Source organism: Chenopodium quinoa, unplaced genomic scaffold, assembly GCF_001683475.1.
Source record: "Chenopodium quinoa cultivar QQ74 unplaced genomic scaffold, ASM168347v1, whole genome shotgun sequence".
Lineage (NCBI taxonomy): Eukaryota > Viridiplantae > Streptophyta > Magnoliopsida > Caryophyllales > Amaranthaceae > Chenopodium > Chenopodium quinoa.
The window spans coordinates 30,753-54,582 of NW_018744100.1; the positions used below are offsets into that span (position 1 = coordinate 30,753).

Sequence of the window (23,830 nt, forward strand, 5' to 3'; positions counted from 1 at the left end):
TAAACTGCCTTGTGGCTCTGAGTTATATTTTTAACGGTCTTGCCATTGTATTCTAATTTTCATTGCTTTTCAGCTTTTTTGTCCTTCTTCCCTTTTTCTTTTTCCCTAAAATCAGATGCTATTACACAGTCTATCCTTCTTCTTTTCTCTCTCTTCGTACTTGCTTCTTCTTTAACATGCAATTGGGTTATGTATATTAGTCTATTAGTTTTCGGAGGAGTTGTAGTTGATTTGATTAATATTACATATATAAGAGCATGCAATAGATGTTGAAGGTAATTTGGTTTTCTTTTCTTTGTTCGCCATTGAAGCTTATATGAGGTGATTTAGCTTTTATTTTCCTTTTTGTTCGTCTATTTTGAATTTTAGTTTTGGGATTTTCTTTTCGTACTTGCTTGCTTCTTCTTTTATTTTGGTATTCTTCTTTTTGTTCGCTAATAAAGCTTCCATGAGGTGATTTAGTGTATATATTTGTTTAATTATTTGGGTTTACTATTTGTGTTTTGAATTTTACTGATTCCGATTCTGTTTCTTTGAATTTTATTGATTATGATTGTTTCTTCAGGGTTATTTTTGGGTACTTGTCATTACATAAAACAAAAAAAATATTATAATAAAGAAATGGAAAAAAGGACAGGATTCACATTTATATTTTTGTAGAATATTTACATTCTATTTGTTTAGTTTCATTCACCATTTAATGGGCATAGATTATAGACTATAGCTTGGCTGGACAGTAATATTTTTTCCTGTACTTTATAACCAGTCTACAATTTGTATGTCTAGACACGGTACGAGTAGTATTTATTAAGTAAAATTTGTTTATACTTGAGTAATGGAATAGTAAAGCTGTTGATTACATTTGATTTTATAATTTATACTTCTACTGGCATATTTATGCTGCTGTTTTGATTATGTCTTTACTCATTTCCTCCCATTCTCTTTTCAATGTCTTTTGAAAAGAAATCTTTTTGATACTCCCCTCTTTAGGCTAGAATATATACAAACAATATATACAAAGCATTGATTACTAAAACTATAAAGTTATGAAAATGTTCTGATATAACCACAACTGGAAAATGTTTAAGAAAAAGAAAATTAGAATAACACAGAAAGACCAACATCAGAACCACGATCCTTTTTGAATTAACATTTTTGTTTGTAATCTTTTCGGTTTTTTTGGGTTGAATTTGCGATTTCATTGTAATGTTTGGTTTTTGATGTGATTATTTATCTGTTTTTCGTTTTTTTTGTTTTTTTTGTTTTTTTGTTTTTTTTTTTTTTGTTTTGCTAATGGAGTTATGGTATAACAGACTGCTATCGACATAATGAGGTTATTGTGTGATTGTATTTTTTGTTGTTTTGATGAGGTTATTGTGTGATTCTTTGTCTGAATTTTGATTTTATTTTCTACTCAGCTTAATTGTTTGCTGAAAAGGTCATTGTATCCACCAAGCACAATGATGACGAGCAGTTCGTTTGGGAGTCTCAAGCTGGTGGTTCCTTCACTGCCACAAGGGACACTACTGGTGAACAACTTGGAAGGGGTACTAAGATCACCCTTTTCCTCAAGGAAAATCAGGTATATTTTTGCCCTCGAAAATAGCCTGCACTTTGCTTATCTACAGTGTTTGGTCTGTTTTGCCCTAAAAGAAGTCCAAATTTCCGCCCTCTCACCATAACCACAAATTCATCTCCTCTAATTTCAGTGTTGATAGATTGAGAAGCAAACCAACTACAGCCACAACTTCATCTCCCTCCTCCTCTTCTCCTGAGCTCTCCATGTTTTGCTCTTTCTCCTCTGTTGAAGCCCGCTGTTGAGGTAAGGGGTTTTTTTCTTCCTTTAAATTGTCCAATATGAATTTCACATTTGGGAGTTCAATTTCATATTATTGTCTATTTAACTGTTGAGGTACCATTTCCCCTTTCCTCTTTCATTTTTTTGTTTGTTTTTACTGGATTTACTCTGAATTTATATATTTCTGGTTTTTAATTTATGTAATTGAAATCTGGGTTTGAAATTTTGTAGGGAAATATAGAAAGGAGAAATTCTCAACATTATTTGCCCTTCGCACTGAAGCGACTTATGGGATTCTACTCCTTCATGAGGTAAGATTTTCTTTCTTCTTATTAATCACCCCGTATCAATTTCACAATCTAAGGTTTATAGAAACTTAATCGTACTCAATTTAGGGTTATTCTAAGGAACATTATGAAACTATCGATTTAGGGTTATTCTAAGTTAGATTATGAAACTATTGATTTAGGGTTATTCTAAGTTAGATTATGAAACTATTTATTATAAATCTTATAATCATTGAAGTAATGAAATATTATAACGAGCAAATTTTTTTTATAGATGATAGGTCATTTTTATATGAAAAACTTCTCATTAGATCTTTCAATAAACATTGTCGACCTTATATGGTACAAAGTAGAAATACCATACATTAACGTACTTAATGTTTATTACCTCTAAGCTTCAAAACGGCTTCCTTGATAATTGTTATTCTTTTTTTGTTTGGTATTTGCAGATACCAATTGCACCTTTTTGAGTACTAAGATGGCTAGAAGTTAATTCAAATTCAAGCACCCTTGTGGTTCGTACAATTTCTTTTTTCTGTGCCCTTTCAAATTTTGAATTTTTGGTGTAATTTGAATGTTTGATGATCAATTTTTGTGGAATATGCATCTGGGTTTGTTGTTTGTATGAATCTTGGAAGCAAATGGTCTTAATTGATAATTTACGTGATTCTAATTGATGATTATAATTGCTCACCAATAAGATGGGTTCAATTTTAAGAATAATTTTTGAGGCAAGTATAAATATAATTCGTACTCCTAATAATACAACACTATTCATAAACATTTTTAGAAGTAAAATTTGATTTAAATGCTTTTGATTTGAATTATTATAGACCCTTTAATTATATAGTTGCTGGTGAAAAAAAATTAATGATGCTCATACGCTAACATAAACAAGCCTTAATTGAGATGGAGTTTGATACAATAACTTTTTAGATGTTAGCTATAGAGATTATTGAGATGTAATACCTGGGAAATCTATATAGGTTACAATGTCTGCCAGTGGCTATAGAGTTCTCATAATTGGTCCTGAATGGAAGAGCTTGTATGATATTTGGTTTCGTGTGGAGAGCTTGTATCATATTTGTTTGAGTTAACTAACATTCTTGCTTCAACTGTGTTAAGCTGTTGCTACAATTTTTTGCTGAATTCCTGCCTTGATTTACTGATATTTTATTCTGAAATTTGAGAAGATTTGCTCTATTATGAATATATCGGCCATAAATTTCTGTTAGCCCACATGCTTGGTTTACAATTATTGTCGTTGTTTTCCTCAATCTCTCTCAATTCTCTCTCTCTCTCTCTATATGTGGTAGTTTAGTGAGAAACATAGAAATTAACTAAGAAAGAACTGAAGACTCATGAAGCAATAATACATGATGAGGAGAGCCCAGAAATTAAAGCACAGGGAGTTCATCAAAATAATAATGGCAAAGAAATCAAGGGAAATTCGCTTTGCTGTTAGATGTGTGCCCCAATCAATTGAGGCTGCACTTCAAAAGGCTGTTCTAGATAGTTCCAATAATGATTGGTTATTATTGCATCAGGTATCGTGCTTAGTCAACATCTTGTTACATCTGTTGGTTTCTAAAATAAGCTATGAAGTAGAGCATTTTAAAGTATGGAGTTAGGACGAATAATCTGCTCTCTTTTTCAGTTCCTAATTTTCAAATAAATCTTGGTGCTTTATATAACTGTACATTAATGATCTACAAATGTGAGTGCTAGCAAACCAGAGGATTGTTGATTCTGTTGCAACACATTTGGAAGTTCCTACAGAACGTGTCTTGCTAATTAGCAAATTATGGTAACACCAGTGCCGCATCAACCATCAATCCCCTTGGCATTGGATGAAGCTGTTTGGAGTGGAAAAGTCCAGCCAAGATATATCATTGCAACATCTGAATTTGGTGCTGGTCTTACATGGGGTTCTTCCATTATTAGATGGGGATAAAAAAGAAAAGATTTTGTGAAATCATCCTCCTGTTTGCAATATCTTCTTATTGTTGGTGAAAGAGGAGGGCGTTAGAGGAAGTGTTGTCGGTTCATTCTTGAAGAATCTCACTTCCCCTGGTTACAGATGATTCAGGAGCAACACCTCTCATAATTCACTGAAGCTCCATCAGAGTGGCCCCTTCGCGTGTTATATCTTTCCCTTTATTGCCAGAATAAGTTTTATTTATTCAAATCAGGTGAATTTATTCACACCTAGGAAAAAAAAACCTTCAAGCTGTTATTCATATTTTTTTTGCAGTGAGATCAGTACACAGAGCTATGAATCTTTTCAGATGAGTGATTCAAACAGCTTCTCTAGGCTTGTTCCTCCTGTCTGCTAGACCGTTTATGTTGAACTGTGTTGTTAGTACATTCATCTTTCTTGATATATTGAAGAAGTTATCGCCATTTCAGATTTATGTAGAAAACTGTTAATCGAAAGGGAGAAATATATATATATATATATATATTGGTAACTAAATTGCTGTTAGGAAGGATTCGTAAGGGTGTCTTAGCTGAGATGTGTCTGTAGTATATATAGAAGTTATCTCATATTCAGTAGTATATATATTATATCATTAATTTTATAGCCAATATGATATAAAACTAAAATTGAATATAACTTAATTTTGTATTCAATTTAGTATATAATACTTAAATTGAATTAAATTGAATTTAGGGTGTCTTAGCTGAGATGTGTCTGTAGTATATACAGAAGTTATCTCATATTCTGTAGTACATACATTATATCATTAATTTTATAGCCAATATGATATTAAAAGTTATACTTCTGTAGCATGCTCTTTTAATTCTAAATTCAGTTTAAGTATTAATTTAATCTAAGTTATATGCTCTTTTAATTCTAAATTCAATTTAATTCAGTTTAAGTATTAATTTAATCTAAGTTATATGCTCTTTTAATTCTAAATTCAATTTAGGGTGTCTTAGCTGAGATGTGTCCGTAGTATAAATTGAATATAAAGTTAATGTTAAAAGTTATTGTAGCATGATAAAATTAAATTGAATCCTCCCTAACAAATAATTTTAAAACTCTTATTTGAATGATTATTATTACATTATATCATTAATTTTATAGTCAATATGATATTAAAATTAGAACTATTTATACTTCTTATTGTAACATCTTTGATCCGATTCTAAGAACATTACTTCTTTCTAATAACATAATTTAAATTACATCTTTCTCATATAATAACTTAGCATGCAACATTTCCCTCTTAGATTGCCTTTAATAATTTAAATTCTTACGACATGCACACACTACGCAAACATAATTACCGTGTAACAGAACCACCGGATACATTACTTACTAATAATAATCACCACCGTTGGGGTACCGCACGCTACATCGTTAAATAAGTAATATTAATTAGCCTTGTCATAATTTATTTCCATCTTTAAAGTTTTCAGCCGTTCAGTATCATATGTTTCTTGCACTATATCAAGCACAATTTATTTTTATCTTTAAAGTGTTCGACAGTCGTTCAATATCATTTGTTTCTTGCACTGTATCAAGCACCTTTTCTTATAACAAACATCTTTTGTCTTTATGTTGCTTATTGGTTGAGAATGGAGCCTTTTGATAGCTTGAATATCCTTCATTTTGATGCAATTACATATTATTAATCAAATTGCCTTTTTTATTTACCTTTTTTTTGCCGTTTTTGATGTTGAAACTATTTAATTTATACCATATTGTACACGTGTTGCTATTTTATATGAATCTCTGTTTAGTAAACTGCCTTGTGGCTCTGAGTTATATTTTTAACGGTCTTGCCATTGTATTCTAATTTTCATTGCTTCTAAAATATGTATTTTATTTAAGTTTACTAACTTCAAAAATGTGTATTTTATTTAAGTTTACTAATATTTTGATATAATTTTATCCATTTCTCGAACTAACTTGCCATTGTATTCTAATTTTTGCCATTGTATTCTAATTTTCATTGCTCCAAATTTAACTTCCAAACAATCATCATTATATGTATGTTTCTGATCCAAAATTTATTGCACTAAATCTATAGAAGTAGAGAGAGACTACTTAAGAAACATAGATCGTTTGAGATGGACCACTTAAGAAAATAAGAGAAATTAGCTTAGGAGAAAGAGTTACTAAAAGCTATAGAGAGAGTGGGAGAGAGAGGGAGAGGCCACTTAAGAAAGATCGATCATTCAAAAAGAGAGAAATATCACTTAGGAAAGAGAGAGATAGACTACTTAATTAAGAAAGATCGCTTAAGAAAATCAATTCAATTAGTTTATGGGGAGAGAGAGACTACTTAAGAAAGATCACTTAAAAAATTAGGATAATTAGCTTTGGAGAGAGAAAGACCACTTAAGAAAAATCGACCAGACAATTAGCTTTGGGAGAGGTTTACTATAATGCTTAAGAATAGAAGAACACTTATGAAAATAATAGCAATTATTTAAAAACACAAATAACCACCTTATCTTATACGTCCTTAGCCCTTTCGCCATTAACTATAACAAACTTTTGCATTTACCCCCACAAACCAACAAATAATTTTAAAACTCTTATTTGAATGATTATTATTACATTATATCATTAATTTTGTAGCCAATATGATATTAAAATTAGAACTATTTATACTTCTTATTGTAACAACATCTTTTGATCCGATTCTAAGAACATTACTTCTTTTTAACATGATAATTCAAATTACTTCTTTCTAATAACATAATATAAGTTACATCTTTCTCATATAATAAATTAGAATGCAACATTTCCCTCTTAGATTGCCTTTATTACTTTAAATTCTTACGACATGCACACACTACGCAAACATAATTACCGTATAACAGAACCACCGGATACATTACTTACTAATAATAATCACATCGCGGGACCACAACTAGTTAAAAAAAAAGTAAGTAACATATTTAATTTTTTTCCATTCTTTTATAAAAATATTTACAAGTTTTTTGAACTACAAACTTTTTCTTTAAAAAAAATAAGACTTCTTCATGATTTCATTTGTTAATTGACTTGTAAAGTTGATGAACTTGTTTGATCATATTCTAAACTATTACTGTAGCAATTATTTTGACGTAAATCTAATTTCAAAGGAGCCATTATTATTTTAAATTTTGGTAGGTCTAGAAGAGTTCAAGAGAAATGGTGAGAGAGGAGACAAAGGTGAGGGAATAGGAGGATATAAGACATTATTTTTATTTTCTTCTATTACAAACCAATCGGAAAATAAGAAAGCCGTTTTTGGAAAAATGATTTTCCTTCCATTGAAACACAGATTTAAGCCAAGAAGCAAAAAACGGGAAAGCAAACAAGTGAATGAGACAAAAATGGAAGCAAAGCAGGACATGAAAACGAAGGACCATTGCATTAGATAATACTAATTTAAAGAAATGATAATGAAAATTATTACACTACATATTAGTTGTTAGACAATACAAACTTACAGGTGATAATGAAGAGGAGTGTTATCCATGGAAGGAAAATAGGGAGTGAAAAGTTGTCGGTAAAAAACAGAAAAAAAAAAAAAAAAAAAAAAAAAAAAGGAAGTTTGATGGTAAAAAAAAAAAAAAGAAGAAAGAGAGGGGGTGTATGAAGAGAAGAGTTGAAAAAGGTTGGAAGTGGGGGGGGGGGAAGAGTGGGTTTTGTAGGGGAAGGAAGTGTGAGATGACGGTTATTTGCCTCTATCCATTTTACAGTTTTTTTCGAAGAGTTAGGTGCATAGCCGTTTCTAATATTCTAGTGGCCCGGGGCAAAATGATAATAATTTTGTTGAATAAATCATTTGTTTTTATAATTATAAATATTTACGTTATTTGTTAATTAATAAATAATTTTACGTAATTTGTTAATTACTAGATGAAAGCCCGTGCAACGCACGGTTTTTTCATCTAAGATTTTTAATTATTTGCTTTATTGTATTTAATAATTTCAGACAAAATTACAAAAGTTTAATATTTTTTTTTTTACTATAATTTATAATGAATTTATTAAATATAAATAAATTGTAAATATGATATTTTTTATCTAATTTGTTTTTACTGAATTCATAATATTTAAATATAAATATTATTAAATTGTAAATATGAATTTATTAAATATAAATAAATTGTAAATATAAATAAATTGTAAATATGAGAAAGAAAATATTGATACTCATAATATTTTTTATTTAAATAGAATATATTTAAATAATATGTAAAATAATTAGATGAAAGCCTGTGCGATACACAGATTTTCATACATATATCTCAAGAAAAGATATTTCTTATATACTCTAAGTTTTTTTTTTTAATCATATATATATATATATGACTTATTTTTCAATTTAATAATTTCAGACAAAAAAATAAAAACAAATAATAATTTAATTAAAATGATATTGTCAATTACAAAAGTATAATTTTTTTAATGTAATTTATATCGCGACTTCATTTATTGTTGTTTTGTATTTTTTTCGTTGTTCTTAGTTATATGACAATAATATGATATCTTTCAAAAAAAAATAAAATTGTAAATATGATATTTCATTGATTACATATTAGGATAAAATCATTAATGTGAAAAGATAATAATTTTTTATTTTTAAGATAATTTAAATCCTAAATCATTATTCGTTACTTTTTACACTTGAAATTAAACTCTCAAATCTATATATCATTATGTATATTTCTTGTGATCTCTTGATCTCAAACAAATGATCTGTCTTTTAAAATTTGTAGACATAAAATTTTTACAAAAGGTAAAGTTTTTTATTGGGTTAAAAGTTTTAAATTTTTTTTATGAAAAAACATCTTATAAATCGGGTATTTAGATAAAACCATTAATTTCATAAGATAATTTTTATTTTTTTAATAATTTAAATCCTAATATCCTACGGTTTTTTATACATAAAATCTCATAAACATAATTTTTGTAATTAGATTATACTCATAATATTTTTTACATTAAAAATAAAGTTATTAGATGTAATATTTCGATGTAAAAAAAATTTGTATTAAAAAAAAAATTCGATAGGATCACCAACTTAGTTCACATCGATATCTCTTCCATCTAATAAAAGTGGATAAATAGAATATGTTAGCAAAAATAAAATTTATATAAAATTAATCTTTATAGTCTTATAAAATAAATTAAAATATTTACCAGAAAGTCAATAATTGTTGTGAAATTAATCTAAAAATTGTAATTATACAAAATTAAATTTATGTATTGGAATTTGTTCATCTAAATGTCACAAATTTTAATTTAATTATAATCAAGGAATATTTTTTATTTCTTATCATAAACACTATCAAAATTTATCTTATAATAGTACATATATAAATCCTATATCTAAAGATGATTATTTTAAAAGATAATTTCTAGTTTTTTAAATAAATTTAATCCTAATAAATCAATATTCGTTGTTTTTACTTACGTGGAAAAATTCTTAAATCTCATTCGCCAATTTTGTTTAGGTGGCAAATGAATTTTTTAATTCCAAAATAAAATAGAAATCTAATTATTAATTGGTCGAAAATATACCTTTGCTTATGTGGCGCTCCGAATGCTCTTGAAAAATGCCTACTTTATTTATATATATTAGATTTCATCAATTATTTTAATTGCATTATTTATACTTTTTCACTATTCACACACCTCTTTTGAATTTCTTTTGTGATTTATTAGTTAGAATATTATATTTTTAAATAGTTATATGTGATAATTTATTTCGTGATTAATCAATTTATTACATGGTTATGACACACACAAAATGTGCATAATTATACTTCTACATTGAAATCCTTCTTTGATTCATCTCATTCTATGAAAGAGTATTAAATTGACTTACTTGTTTCAATCTATAATTATGAGTGAGAAATCAATAATAATCATGTTTCATAAATATATCATCTCATAATTAAATTATCATTTATTATCATGCTTGTAAACATGTCATTAAATAGAATTTATCAAACAATCTAAGAATCATAATCTTCTTATAATGATGACACTTTAATTTTCAAAGTATATAAAATACCTATTAAGATACTATGCGAATATTAAAAAATCCATACATGTATACATACCAAATAAAATTATCAACCACTTAAAAATCATCTCACTCGATTCTCCTATATCGTAAAAATAATTATTGTCAAAATAAAATTGCATAATTAAAATATTTTAAGCCTAAAACAAGAAAAACCTTCTCATGTAAGAAATAAAAACTTATAAGAAAACTTCTGAAACAACTACTATCATTAGTAACACATACACATCTAAATCCCTTCCAATTCAAAGTGGAATCTTGATTTTGATAACTTTAATATAAACTACTTAAGAAACATAGATCATTTGAGATGGACCACTTAAGAAAATAAGAGAAATTAGCTTAGGAGAAAGAGTTACTAAAAGCTATAGAGAGAGTGGGAGAGAGAGAGAGAGGCCATTTAAGAAAGATCGATCATTCAAAAAGAGAGAAATATCACTTAGGAAAGAGAGAGATAGACTACTTAATTAAGAAAGATTTCTCATATAATAACTTAGAATGCAACATTTCCCTCTTAGATTGCCTTTATTACTTTAAATTCTTACGACATGCACACACTACGCAAACATAATTACCGTGTAACAGAACCACCGGATACATTACTTACTAATAATAATCACCGCGCGGGACCACAACTAGTTAAAAAAAAAGTAAGTAACATGTTTAATTTTCAAAAATGTTTTCCATTCTTTTATAAAAATATTTACATGTTTTTTGAACTACAAACTTTTTCTTTAAAAAAAATAAGACTTCTTCATGATTTCATTTGTTAATTGACTTGTAAAGTTGATGAACTTGTTTGATCATATTCTAAACTATTACTGTAGCAATTATTTTGACGTAAATCTAATTTCAAAGGAGCCATTATTATTTTAAATTTTGGTAGGTCTAGAAGAGTTCGAGAGAAATGGTGAAGAGAGGAGACAAAGGTGGGGAATAGGAGGATATAAGACATTATTTTTATTTTCTTCTATTACAAACCAATCGTAAAATAAGAAAGCCGTTTTTGGAAAATGATTTTCCTTCCATTGAAACACAGATTTAAGCCAAGAAGCAAAAAACGGGAAAGCAAACAAGTAAATGAGATAAAAATGGAAGCAAAGCAGGACATGAAAACGAAGGACCATTGCATTAGATAATACTGCGTACAGTATATGGGTCTTACATTCAAGCTCTTGAACATTTTCTAAGTTTGAGGACTAATTTAAAGAAATGATAATGAAGATTATTACACTACATATTAGTTGTTAGACGATACAAACTTACAGGTGATAATGAGACAACACCACCTTTAGCAACACATTCTCGTGGTGGAACTCAGGAGCCTGAAACAATGATTGATGAATAAAACTTCCCTACAAAATTCCTTTTGTTGGTAGGCCGATGTGGTTTATAATGACTTGAGTCATGTTAAAGCATCTTAAAGTTCGATGAGAATCATCTAATTTCATGCGGTTTCATGTCAAATTGATCCAACTGTTTAGTTAAATGTCCTTTTCGAACTAGCTATCGTTAAGCCTTAATTACTCCGTAAAGGTCAATATAATATACTAGTCGTAAATATATGAAATTTTTTGTCCATAGGGACCATTTAAACTTGTGTTTCTCTATAATCCAATCACCTCATATAGATATTACTAATGATTGTATTAAAGTCTTAAAAAAAAAAATAAAAAAATAAATCCTGAACATTATATATAAATGTTCCCTACTAGCTTGATGATGAGAAATTATGACAAAAATATGAAGTACGAGTTGGTGAAGTGGTCCAGATTACTGGATCTGTAACTTTCAAACTAATAATATTTCTAAATTTAGGAACTCACCAACTAATAGTTTTTTTTTTTTTTTTTTTTTGACACAATATCATAGTTCATAAATTATACGGAGTGCAATAATTATAATGGTCACTTGCTCATGCTTTAAGGAATAATTAAAAAGAAAATCAAACTTAAACAAATACATACCTACTGAGGTATGCAAAGCATTACTTTAACTTTATTACAATTAATTAATTAATACACTTTGCATAGACAATACCTTAAAAAAGGACATTTTTTTGGATTATAGGCTATATAAGTGTTTAGTCTAAATGTTGTCAAAAAAAAAAAAAAAAGTGTTTAGTCTAAATGGATTAGGTCAGGTAAGCTATATGGGCCTTAGGTCCATGGGCTCATTGTATTGATCATCCATGAATTCCAAACTAATGATCGTAACTAAGAAAAAATACATCAAAATCAATACTATCTCCGCTTATATTTAACCATCACCTTACTAGTTTAGATATACACTTACAGCTAAAAATGTGACATATGTTTCTAGACATGGGAATAGTATAGTATTCGCCATAGGAAACAGCAACCTTATAACAGAGAAAGGTTACAATTATACGAGTAGTAATAAGAGTAAGTAATAATATTATGATGAATGAAGCGTTGTGTTAAATGAGATATTACATGAACCCACACCTAAAACAATGAGCATACATATGTTTTCATGAAACCCACACCACACACTATAAATAGTTAGTCTTTAACACTTAAATATGTGATAAATCATCAATTAATTAGTATTACAACAATTTTAAATAACCTAACCAATTGTATACCTTATATTCCTAACTTCAGCTCTAATTGCATGTTATTGGAAGAATCAATAGTAGTAGAAGAAGAACCATCCTCTAGAAGTTGGGGCGGTAGGTTAAGATCAACACCACATTGGGCCTTATTGGGCCTTGAATCTGACCCAAGTGGAAGCCCAAACAACGATCGCAATGCCGGCTCCTCACTCTTCTCCCAGTGGGACCTCATGTGCCCACCCAAGGCCTGTCCAGTAGGAAACACCTTCAAACAAACACCACACTTGTGGCCCACTCCAAGGCCCAAGCCCAAAGAAAGGCCCAGCCCAATTGCCTCCTCATGACTTGAACCACTTTGCATGATCATACATTGATCATCCTCAACGTCAGTTGCACTCTTGGTAATGGCAAAGCATCCCTTGACATTCTTATGGCTAGCACGGTGACCGCCGAGCGCTTGGTGAGACCCAAATGTCTTCTTACAACTCGAGCACTCAAACCTGGGCGGAGAGGCTAATGCCACGTCAGGGGAGACAGGACCAGCAGCGAGTAAGAGAAGGCTAGCAGCGACCTCATGGTCATCAGTGGTTGTAGTAGGAGTGGGAGGAAGAGAACGACGTCGAAGATGAGGCGGAGGGTTAATGCCACGCCACTCACGTTCGGGGTGGCATCGCATATGACCGAAAAGAGCCTTCCAGGACCAAAAGGTTTTCCCACACTCCGTGCATGGTGGTGTGATCTCAGGTTTTTTGTTGGCCGGTGTTGTGCTGGTGGAAGTGTCAATGCGGAGGAGTTTAGAGTGGCGTTTCTTACGTAAGGAGGCGGTTGGGGAGGAGGAGATCGGTGTGGTGGGAGGAGGAAAAGGTAAGAGTAAATCTTTGTGATTGTGGACGTAGGAAGTTGGAGTAGGAGGAGACAATGAAAGAGGTATCGGTATCGGTGTCGGAGGCGGTAGTGGCAAGGGTGGTGGTGGAGGAGGAGGAGTGTTATCCATGGAAGGTGAAAAAAAAGAGAGAGGGGGTGTATGAAGAGAAGAGTGGAAAAAGGCTGGAAGTGGGGGGAAGAGTGGGTTTTGTAGGGGAAGGAAGTGGGAGTTATTTTACAGTTACTTCAGTTTTTTTTATGAACAGTAGGACAGTGTCCTTCCGGAATTACCCTCGGTTTTGTCCTTTTTCTCCTTTCTGTCCTTCATTTTCTTCACGTTTGAGTTGCTTTTTTCCTCTTCGACGGTACGCTCCATCTCTCCCCTCGATTGAAGTGCGATCTGAATCCTCCATTGAAGTGCCTTCTTAGCTCTCTCTCCTCCTCCTATGAAGCAGCTTTTGAGGTCGCTCTTAATTTTTTTTAGTTGGGCTTTCAGGGTTTTGTTTAATTTGAAATTTATTTTTTCAATTTCTTTTGGTTGAAGCAGTTTTATGTTCCTGTTGTTTTCGATTTTTTTGGGTTGAATCTTTGTGGGTGTATTTTTGTGCGAAATCGTTTCGTTTTTAATGGGGTTTATTTGATCGATTTGTGTTCGATTTTTTGGGTTTATTTGTTCGATTGGTTTTCGATTTTTTTGGGGATTCTTTGTTTTATTTATTTTTTGTTTTTTTGGTTGCAATTTTGCAATTTTTTGGGGTTTATTTGTTTTTTTGGGTTTTTTTTTTTGTGTTGAATTTGAGTGATTTATTTTTTTTGGGTTGATTTTTTATGTTGATGATAATTAAAGTTGCAATTGAAGCAATTGTTGATATTATAGTTTCAGAATTTGGATTCTTCAGAACCATCATCGCATAGACAACGGGCCGGAGGAGGAGGGATTGTTTTTGAGGTGCTCTGAAAAGCACTTTAATGGTGCTTATGAATTCAGGTATGAATAATTGAATATATGTTTTTGAATTTAAATTAATTTGCTGATTTTTTCTGCCATTTGTTTAGGCGAAATTTCTTTGTTTGTTATCAGTCGATTAAGCTTCATGTTGTTTGTATTGGTTTTTATTTGTGAGTTGAGTTCCGAGATTTTTAAAATGAAAAATTGGATTTCTTGGGTCTACTGTTTACTGAAAGACCTTTTCTGTTTTCGTCTATTTGGAATAAACTGAGCTCTAAGGTTCTGTATTAAGTCCTTTCTTTCTTTCTTTTTATTTTTTTTTTATTTTTTATAATTACAGATAAGTCCTTTCTTACATCTCAATGGATTTTAAAGAAAGAGATTAGGAGCATGTGACATCCTCTTATACAATAATATTTATGATCATTTTAATCTATGAAAATTACCAAGCTATTTCCTATGGTTTTATGTTCTGCAATCAAATTTCAATTACAAAGAAGCAATTAGTGGGGGCAAAGTTGGACTTATTAGAGACTCAATTATAGCAAGGATTTTCTTATTAATGCGAGTTATTAGCTTTAATTCAAAGAAACTTTAAATGGGAGTTTGCTGAGGACCGTTTTGCCCCTCTTCTGTGATAACCTCCGTCAACGGCGGTCATCTTTAGCCGGTGATTTCTCCGACCACCATTAAAACGGCCCTCTGAGAAATCGAAGAGCTTAGTTTCCACAATTTTGCTCTCTTTCTCTCACCTTTTCTTTTTTTTTTTTTTTTTTGGCTACTCTGAATCTCTGATCTCTGGTTCTGTTTTTCACCATATACCATAATCAACCCCCAAAAAGAGCTACGTACTACGTATATATATATATATATACACACACACACACACACACACACACACACACATAAACAATTATACAAATTAATGAGGCTGTGATGAGTCAATTCAAAGTAATCGATGGTTTGGTTTTGGAATGTTTTACGAATTTGGGATACGTTTTGATCATTTGGCTTGGCAGCAAACGAAATTGTATTCCCTAATTCTTATTAGGGGGCATTTGGTTTGTGGGATTCGGTTGAGTTGCTGCCATGGTTGAGGTTTTCCCACTTCGAGAATGTGCCGCCAAATTGTTCGATGAAATGCAGATCTGAGTCTCCCTATAACCCACCCACCAAATAAACCTTGAAGATGGTATGGAGTTTTAATTTTTCTTTTTTTTTGTTGGTTTATTATGTCATTTATGTGTATGAAATTGTGCTGAAAATGCATGAAAGTATTATTGCAGTATTAGGGGGCGTTTGGTTTGTGGGATTCGGTTGAGTTGTCTCCATGGTTGAGGTTTTCCCACTTCAAGAATGTGCCGCCAAATTGTTCGATGAAATGCAGATCTGAGTCTCCCTATAACCCACCCACCAAATAAACCTTGAAGATGTTATGGAGTTTTGATTTTTTTTTTTTTTTTTTTTTTTGTTGGTTTATTATGTCATTTATGTGTATGAAATTGTGCTGAAAATGCATGAAAGTATTATTTGCATGTAATTTTTTAAGATGGTTGATGTTAGGTTCTTTAACTTTTGTGCTCTTCTTGCATGGAGTTGTTCACAGTATTTTATTTATTGCAAGGTATAAGATTTATTGTATAAAATAGATGTAGAGTTTATCAGTATTCTTATAATCCATCAATCTTGCTTTTGTTGTGAAGTATGAGATAAATTTAAGTTCTATGTTGTTGACCGTTGTTATTTATTCTCTAATGTGTCTGGATAAAGTCATACTGATGCATGTTACATAGTTGACTAATCAAAGGGAAGGCTGCTGGTGTTTTATAGGGAGGGTTGTTTGCTGAGTCTAGAATTATGTAGTTTCAACTATAAACATGGCCCTGGTCTTGGTGCATTCGTTTAATGGTGTTTAAATGAGAAGACCACCGGTACTGTTCCTTATGAACAGTAGGACAGTGTCCTTCTGGAATTACCCTCGGTTTTGTCCTTTTTCTCCTTTTCTTCTGTCCTTCTTTTCTCTCTCTTCTTCTTTACTCATTCTGTCCTTCTTGTAACCTCTCCCCTACCTTTCACTTCATCTTCTTCCTTCGTTCTCTCTCTTCTCTACCATTAATTATTTTTTCAAAGAATTCTTTGTTCTTATTAATGTGAGTTATTAGCTTTAATTCGAAGCAAGAAACTGTAAAAATGGTGGGTTTTTTCTCTAAGTTTTCTAGCAGCAAATCTGGGCACCGAAGAACGCAAAGCGCAATTGTGAGTTAAATTAGTTTTCTGGGGTTGCATGATTTTGTAAAATTAGGAACTTTTTTTGTTTAATTTGATTGTGAATTTTGTATGAATACTTTGTGTGGTAAGTAACCTAATATGATTTGAATAGGTGAACTGTCTATCTTACTGTTGTGTTTAGATGATTTTGTTCTTTGTTTTTACTGTTTTGTTTGACTATTTAAAGTTGATTTTGTGGGATTTTCTTATTGTGGTTGATTTGGTCAGATTTTGTATGTTTCCTTTTTGATCTGACTTTCTTATTGGCTTCCTTAGATCTAGGCGTGAATTGGGTAGTTGAGAATTTTTGATTTTGGGCAATATTCATCCTTTTTTTACCTGGGTTTTTATAAGGTTCATTGTTGACATAATTGGTCAGTTTGCTTGGTTTCTGTGGTCTTGAGTTTTCGGGAGAAATATAACCAGGTTTAGTCATGTATCTTATTGTCCTTTAAGATCATTGAGTCATATAGTATCCGAAATTGTGTCCAAAATCTTTATTGGGTTGTCTTTAATCATGTCTAGAACCTGCTTTTGGTGTGTTTTTGCCAAGGATTGGTGTGCTTCATTGTTATTGGTATTGCTCTTCAAGTTCATGCTGCTTGTAGTTAATTGTCGTAAGTTCGATGCCTGCTGATTGCTGATTGTGATTTTATTTTCGCGTTTTCTTATGTGAATGGACACAGGATGCAAGGGAGGTCTCAGCCCCGATTCCAGAGGACACGGTGGCCGAGGTTGCACAGCCTCTTGCTCATGGTATAGATGTAGGTGTAGAATTTAAACCTGTTGAACATCCAGTTGAGCCTCTTGACAATGATAAACCCGTCCAGTGCCCATTGCCAGAACCTTCTATTCTAAATGTAAGTTTTTACTCATATCTGATGATCCCCATATTTTCATACTTCTTTGCTTGTAGAGTCTTACAATATCCCTTGTCTTAATTGGCTTCTGTACTAGATTATTGGATTTCATTGCTTGGTGCTTGTAGGATAGTCCTTTTGATTGTCACTCATGTGTCCAACTTATTTGTTAAGAAATTAAAGTTGGTACGATACTATTAGCTGCTTTGGACTATAGGTGTGAGAAAGTAATAGGTGGTGGACAATTACATTAAGATAGAATCGTCTCATATTCGTACTAGGGAGGGAAAAGAGAATGTTCTCTTTGGTCTCTGCCTTTGAAATATATGGCAGGGAGGTCCTTCAAGTCTCAACTTCCAAGCAAGCATGTTGAAATTAACTTCTTTCAGATGCATTGTTTGAGTATTGCTACAATAAAATGCATCTAGGTCATTAATATAAAAAAATAGGTGTATTATTAGCGGTAGTTTGCATCTTGAGTAGTTAGATTACTATTCTTAAACAGGGGAATGTGGATGATCGCCTGAAAAATAACCTCTTCCGTCGGATGAAAGCCTATGTAGTATGTAGGATGCTGTATATCAAAAACCAATGGCAGCATATTGAGTGTTTCTATGGTAAACTGAGTGTTAAAATGTCCATGTTAGTACCTTAGAAATCAAAGGCAGTTCAGTGTAGTAGATTTTCTCAGTGAATATCGACCATTTTAAGTCCTATCACCTTTGGTACTAGCTTACCAGTTGTTTATATACTTTATACCCGTGGTTGTTGTTCTAAAAATTGTTGCTCGAGCTTAGAAATGTATGCCTTCTTTATGGTGGCAGTGTGACTCTTCTTCTAACAGTATCAAGCTATATGCCTGCATTTTCTTAGTAACTTTTGGTTGAAGTAAACTGCTACTGTGAATTGGGCATTGCCTTCAATCTGAAGTTGAGCTATTATGTTAGCTGTATTCACTTGCTAGAAAAAATAGATTTGCCAACTCTACTCTCAGGTTCCCTACTTATTCGTCTTAACTTTAACAAGCTGTGTGAGCATCACACCATTTCTCCATATAATAATTCAATAAATTTCTTATATGAGCTAACTGTGATGAAATCACAGATAACAGCTGCTCAGTCATAATTAGTTATGAGCGATCAAATTCTTGAGCATAGTTTTTTATGTAGAGGGATGGTTTTATATTTTAATCATTGTCTTAATCTTTGTCAAGATTCAAAAGCCCGCTATCGGAATAGTATCAACTGCTGAACAGTTGAGGTAAAAGATGAAAGCATCTTGCTCTTCAGCAAGAGTTCAGGACTGCATAAAAAAGCTTATATGAGGTGATTTAGTGTAGATTTGTTTAATTTTTTGGGTTGAGCTAATATTAAGTGTGAATCTTTTGAAATTTTGGTTTGAGCTTCATAATTTGAGTTTTGAATTTCGATGTTATTGATGTTGGTTTTTACTGATTTTGATTGTGTTAAGGTCTCTGTTCATTTTTCATTCTGAAATTTTTGTTTGAGCTTACTAGCTTAGCAAACCTACAAAAATGGCGATTGCTACTGGTTCATCTTCATTGTTGAAGACTCTTCTTAATCCTAAGAAGAATGTCTTGGCTGCTATGCACAAGAGTTCCGTCGACCATCGTCTTCGCAAATATGGTATGGTTCCTCTTCCTCTCTCCTCTTTTTTGATTGATTTTGACCTAATTTTTGTGATTGATTTTTATATCAATTATGTGTTTTTTGATGGAGTGAATTTAGGTAATTCTGTTTTGCTTTTGAATCTTGGTGTCCTCTTGGTTTAATTATTTTTTGCATGTGATGTTAGGTGAGATTTATTGGTTTCGTTTGCTGCTTGAATTCGTTAAGTGAGCTTGATTGGGTTCGTAAAGTGTATTTTTGGGCTTAACATGTTTTATTTAGTTGGTGGATGTTCTGTCTGTATTAAACCGTGTTATGCTTAAATCTTGCAACTTTATTCTCACTACTTGCATGTTTAAGAAACGCTAGGCAAGTTTAATTAAGTATACCTGCCAAGAAAATTCATTTTGTTTTGGGGTTTTGCAGCTTTTACTTGTACTTTTATTGTTTTTGTTATTGTTCAGGTATGATATTTGATTTGCATTTGTTTATTGTGGTACTTATAATCATAAGAGAGTGGTGTATCGTAATATGCGGTTTTTATTTTTTGAATGGAGAAAATCCATGTAATAGATCATGAATAACTGATGGAATAGATCTAAAACTCTAAATCTAAATTCATACCTAAATATAAATAGATTACCATTAAATGCGATCATCAAATATGTATAGATTAATAACTAGGCTATTTTGCTTTGGGTGGAACCTGGTGGTGCATGGGCCACGTAGTAGATTATAAATGGTTATTGCAGCTCGTAGGCCAAGACCTCTATTGCTTTCATGAGTGTGGCTTGTAAGTTTAGGTTGCGATGTTTGTTATTACTCATCAATAGATTGTTAGTTTACAATATGACACATTTTCTCATTGAAGACTGCAAATGCACACTTCGGCTAACAAGCGTAGGTCGTGATTGTTTTGTTGCACACCATCTTTTGAGTCTGGTCTGCAATTGTTTTTGTTATCTGAAGCAACTTAGCTCTTTTACAGTGACAAGTTATTGTTATTCTATGGTTAAGGCTTATTGTTGTTCTTTTGCAATTTACAGTGCATTGGATAAACTGTCACTTTGGTTGGTACTCAATTGGCTGTTTGGGCATTTCGGTTACTACATTACAGTTGGTAAGTTGACAATTCTGCTAAATTGTGATCTGAAATGATGTAGTTTGTGCTGTGGTTTCTTTTTTTGGGGTTTAGCTTAGTGGGGTGTGTATAAGCTGTTGGAATCAAGAAGAGGGTAATAGACATATTAGTGGATTAGCTGACTTTAATTTGCATTATTTCTCCTTCTATTGCTTCTACTCAATAGTCAAATTAACATGAATACCCTGTCTGATGACTGTAGCAATGAAGTAGCTGTTACCGGCATTTGCATTTCTATCAACTGCAGTATTAAGACACAGTTTGGAAGAAACCTACATGTACTGAGATAGCTTATTACAATGAGATACTGGCATTCAGTTTTGGGTATTGTGGTTTAGAGATATTTCCTTGCACCTCTGACTTCGTTGTATTACGCACTTATCATCATGGCATTTGACTATTGGTTGATTTTCGTTCTTATCAACAAAATATCCCCTTCTGTGTGCTTAATTTTTGTTGTCTTTAATTCCATAAGATGTTGTGTAGAAATGCCTGTTTCAGGGTTGCCAGTTGCCACATTCTGCTAATCTATGAGCTAATTTAATTTGGTGTCCTATAGTACAAATAATGGATCACCAGTATACCACAGTTAATATGAAGATAAGTTCAGCGACTTTAATAGTTAAAAGGTCATCTTATTAGTTTCTTAAGAAAGAAGAGAGATACAAGGTCAATTTTTATTAAGTAATATCAGTCTCCCTTAGGCCTTTAACAACCCGACAACAATTATATGTTTAATCAAGCATTCCATGAGAATTGGAAGGACTCTTAAAGGAGAGAGACCTTAGTAAAGTAAGAAACGGTATTGTAATTAAAATTGGTTTTTAAGAGTGAAAATTTTCATGGGTTAATAAGTTTGTAGTGCTTTTATTTAATTTTTGTATGGGTAAGTAATATTAAATTATTAATTTTAGGGAAATTCTCATTGGTAACCCTCTATAATTGCTACACCCTAATGGTGACCCTACTTTTTTTGGATTATGCGAAATGACCTTAGTTATCTTTTTTCTCCTAATGATGACATTAATGATGGTGTTTTAATATAAAATTAAACCATGGTTAACCAAAATAGCGAAATGACAAAAATGCCCCCACCCTAGCTGGTGAACCCACCCAATCCCCCACCCAGCCCCAACCCCTGCCACCTCCAGCCCCTACAGCCGCCCAACCTCCAGCAGCCCACACATCACCAATCCAGCCATCTCAACCTCGCACACACCAACCACCTAACTAGCCGCCAACAATACCACCGAACCGTCGCAACATACCACCAGTTAACCACCACTCCACCTTCGCACCACCGCAGCAGCCCCAATTGCACCAATTTTGCATCTAATTGAAGAACCATGGCAGCAATTCAATAGAGAAATCCCAATTTCGGTTCGTCGCACGCAACCCCCAAGAAAACCTCTCCCGCAACTCCGAAAACCCACAAACGGCTAGGGTTTTTGGTGGTGGGGAGGGCCGATTGGGTGTTTTCGGGAGTAGGGAAAGGGGTTTCAAGGGAGTTCCGGGAGCGGAGGTTGGGGCTTTTAACGGCGGAGAAGAACCGGAAAAGGAAGGGTTGGGTTAGGGAAGGAGGGCGGCGATTGGGGTGGGTTACAGTACCAGCGCGAGGGGAGGGGGAATTTGGCGCAGCACCTGGAGTGGGGGAACGGATGGCCGCCGTAAAGGTGGCCGGATGGTTTGGCAACCATAAAGGGGTGGGGCTGGGTGAAAATTTTTTGAAATTCTGTTTTTGTTTTTTGTTTTAATTTTTAACCAATGATCTTGCAACAAGTGTCATTTTTTTTTTTATAAATATAAAAAACTAACCATAGTTAATTTTAATTGACTATTTTATGTTAAAACACCATCATTAAAGTCATTTTTAGGAGAAAAAAGAAAAGTAGTGTAATTTTGTATAATCCAAAAAAAAGAGGGTTACCATTGGTGCGTAGCAATAATAGGGGGTTACCATTGAGAATATCCCTTAATTTTATTATTAGTTATTATTATGTGGTCTGTGCATGGAACGTTATGCAATGCCAGCAAGGAATCTTAGGTTAAAAAAAGATGAAACTAGGATATAATTAAGAATTAATTAGTGCATTATCCAAGGAAGACTTCATCAATTTTGTATAATTGGGGATAATGAAATCAACATCAGCATGGGTTCATCATGAGCATGTATGTCATATATTTGTTACATAAGGGGTTCCATGTAATTCAACTGTTTAGTCCTTAAGTATGGTTGATTAGCTTGATTAACTATGGTTAATTAGTTCACGAACACAAGTCAATACTAAAATTAAGACAATGATTAAAATATAAAACCATCCCAACAATGAGTTTACTATGAAAACTAAATATACTAACAGTCATTCGTGATATAATTACGCTATATCACGAATGACTGTTAGTATATTACGCTATATCACGAATGACTGTTCAGATAAGTGTGTTGGATATTACTCCTTTGCTGCTGCAGATTGAACTTGAACAATACCCAACTGGCCCTCGTATTGCTTCTCTGATGTTATACAGTGTATGTAATAATCCCATTACTTTCTTTATTAGTATAACATCATTTTGTTGTTGATATCATTTAAAAGTTGTAATCTTTTCGAAGTTTGATCGATTTACTGGACCGATAATTGATAGGTATTTTTGTTTCTTGAATTGGGTAGGCAGAGAATTCATTTGGAGATGTTAGTGATAAGGTGGTGGCTGATTTTGGTTGTGGGTGTGGCACATTAGGAATTGCTGCTGCTCTTTTGGGTGCAGAGTTAGTTTTTCTAGCATTTCTGTGAGCATGAGTGCTTGATTTGATGTTTAATGTACTTTGTCCGAAAATCGAGCTTTTATCAAATGATTGAATGTGTAAAGTACATCAGTCATGATTGTTTGTTTGTTGTCTTCTTTTTTCTTGGGCTGAAGTTGATTGCTATCAACAGTCATGTTATAGGTTTCGATGTGCACCATCTAATTTGCGCTCTAGCATGGTTTTTTTTTTTTTTTTTTTTTCATAAATTTTCTTGTTAGACCTTCCTTGCAAGCGGAATAGAAGTATAAAGTGTTCGCAGTTGTTAATTTTGTCCTTCCATGTGCTTGAATAGTAAGTATCTAATACATTTATGTCTTCTGCTTCCTTTACAGAGTGATGCAGATTACTGGTTACTGTCGGATGGTGATGTCAGCATTACTGATATGTGGAGAACAGACTATCCTTTCACTTTTTTTTACTTACGTTTCATTTTGTTGTATAAAAAATAATTTTGTCAAGTTTCTGAAGAAAGAAACATGAACTTTGATTCCCTAACTCAGTGATAGCTGGAGTTGAATGGAATGAATTAGGGACCATCCACGAAGACTATGCTGTGGCCAATGTTGGCACACCACAACCACAAAGCCCACCTCCAAGTGCTACAGAAGT

At 32.4% G+C, this 23,830-nt stretch overlaps 2 protein-coding genes across 3 annotated transcripts; one reads left to right on the plus strand and one right to left on the minus strand.

Annotated features, from left to right (window-relative positions):
* Positions 1–299: 299 nt before the first annotated feature.
* LOC110692236 lies at positions 300–23,793 on the plus strand. Of its 2 annotated transcripts, XM_021869228.1 has the most exons (6): positions 15,962–16,774; positions 17,473–17,646; positions 19,163–19,292; positions 20,321–20,394; positions 22,886–22,942; positions 23,554–23,793. In XM_021869228.1, exons 1-6 carry the CDS (start codon positions 16,709–16,711, stop codon positions 23,668–23,670), a joined length of 618 nt encoding a protein of 205 aa, XP_021724920.1. In that variant the 5' UTR covers positions 15,962–16,708; the 3' UTR covers positions 23,671–23,793. The 2 variants fall into 2 exon arrangements, 1 of the variants encoding a protein (XP_021724920.1); XR_002505427.1 differs by lacking the exons at positions 15,962–16,774; positions 17,473–17,646; positions 22,886–22,942 and adding an exon at positions 300–321 and having other exon boundaries at positions 19,117–19,292; positions 23,554–23,595.
* LOC110692233 (zinc finger protein ZAT3-like) lies at positions 12,471–14,032 on the minus strand. The gene has a single exon (XM_021869226.1). The coding sequence runs from the start codon at positions 13,697–13,699 to the stop codon at positions 12,737–12,739; it is 963 nt and encodes a 320-aa protein (XP_021724918.1). The 5' UTR covers positions 13,700–14,032; the 3' UTR covers positions 12,471–12,736.
* Positions 23,794–23,830: the final 37 nt, after the last annotated feature.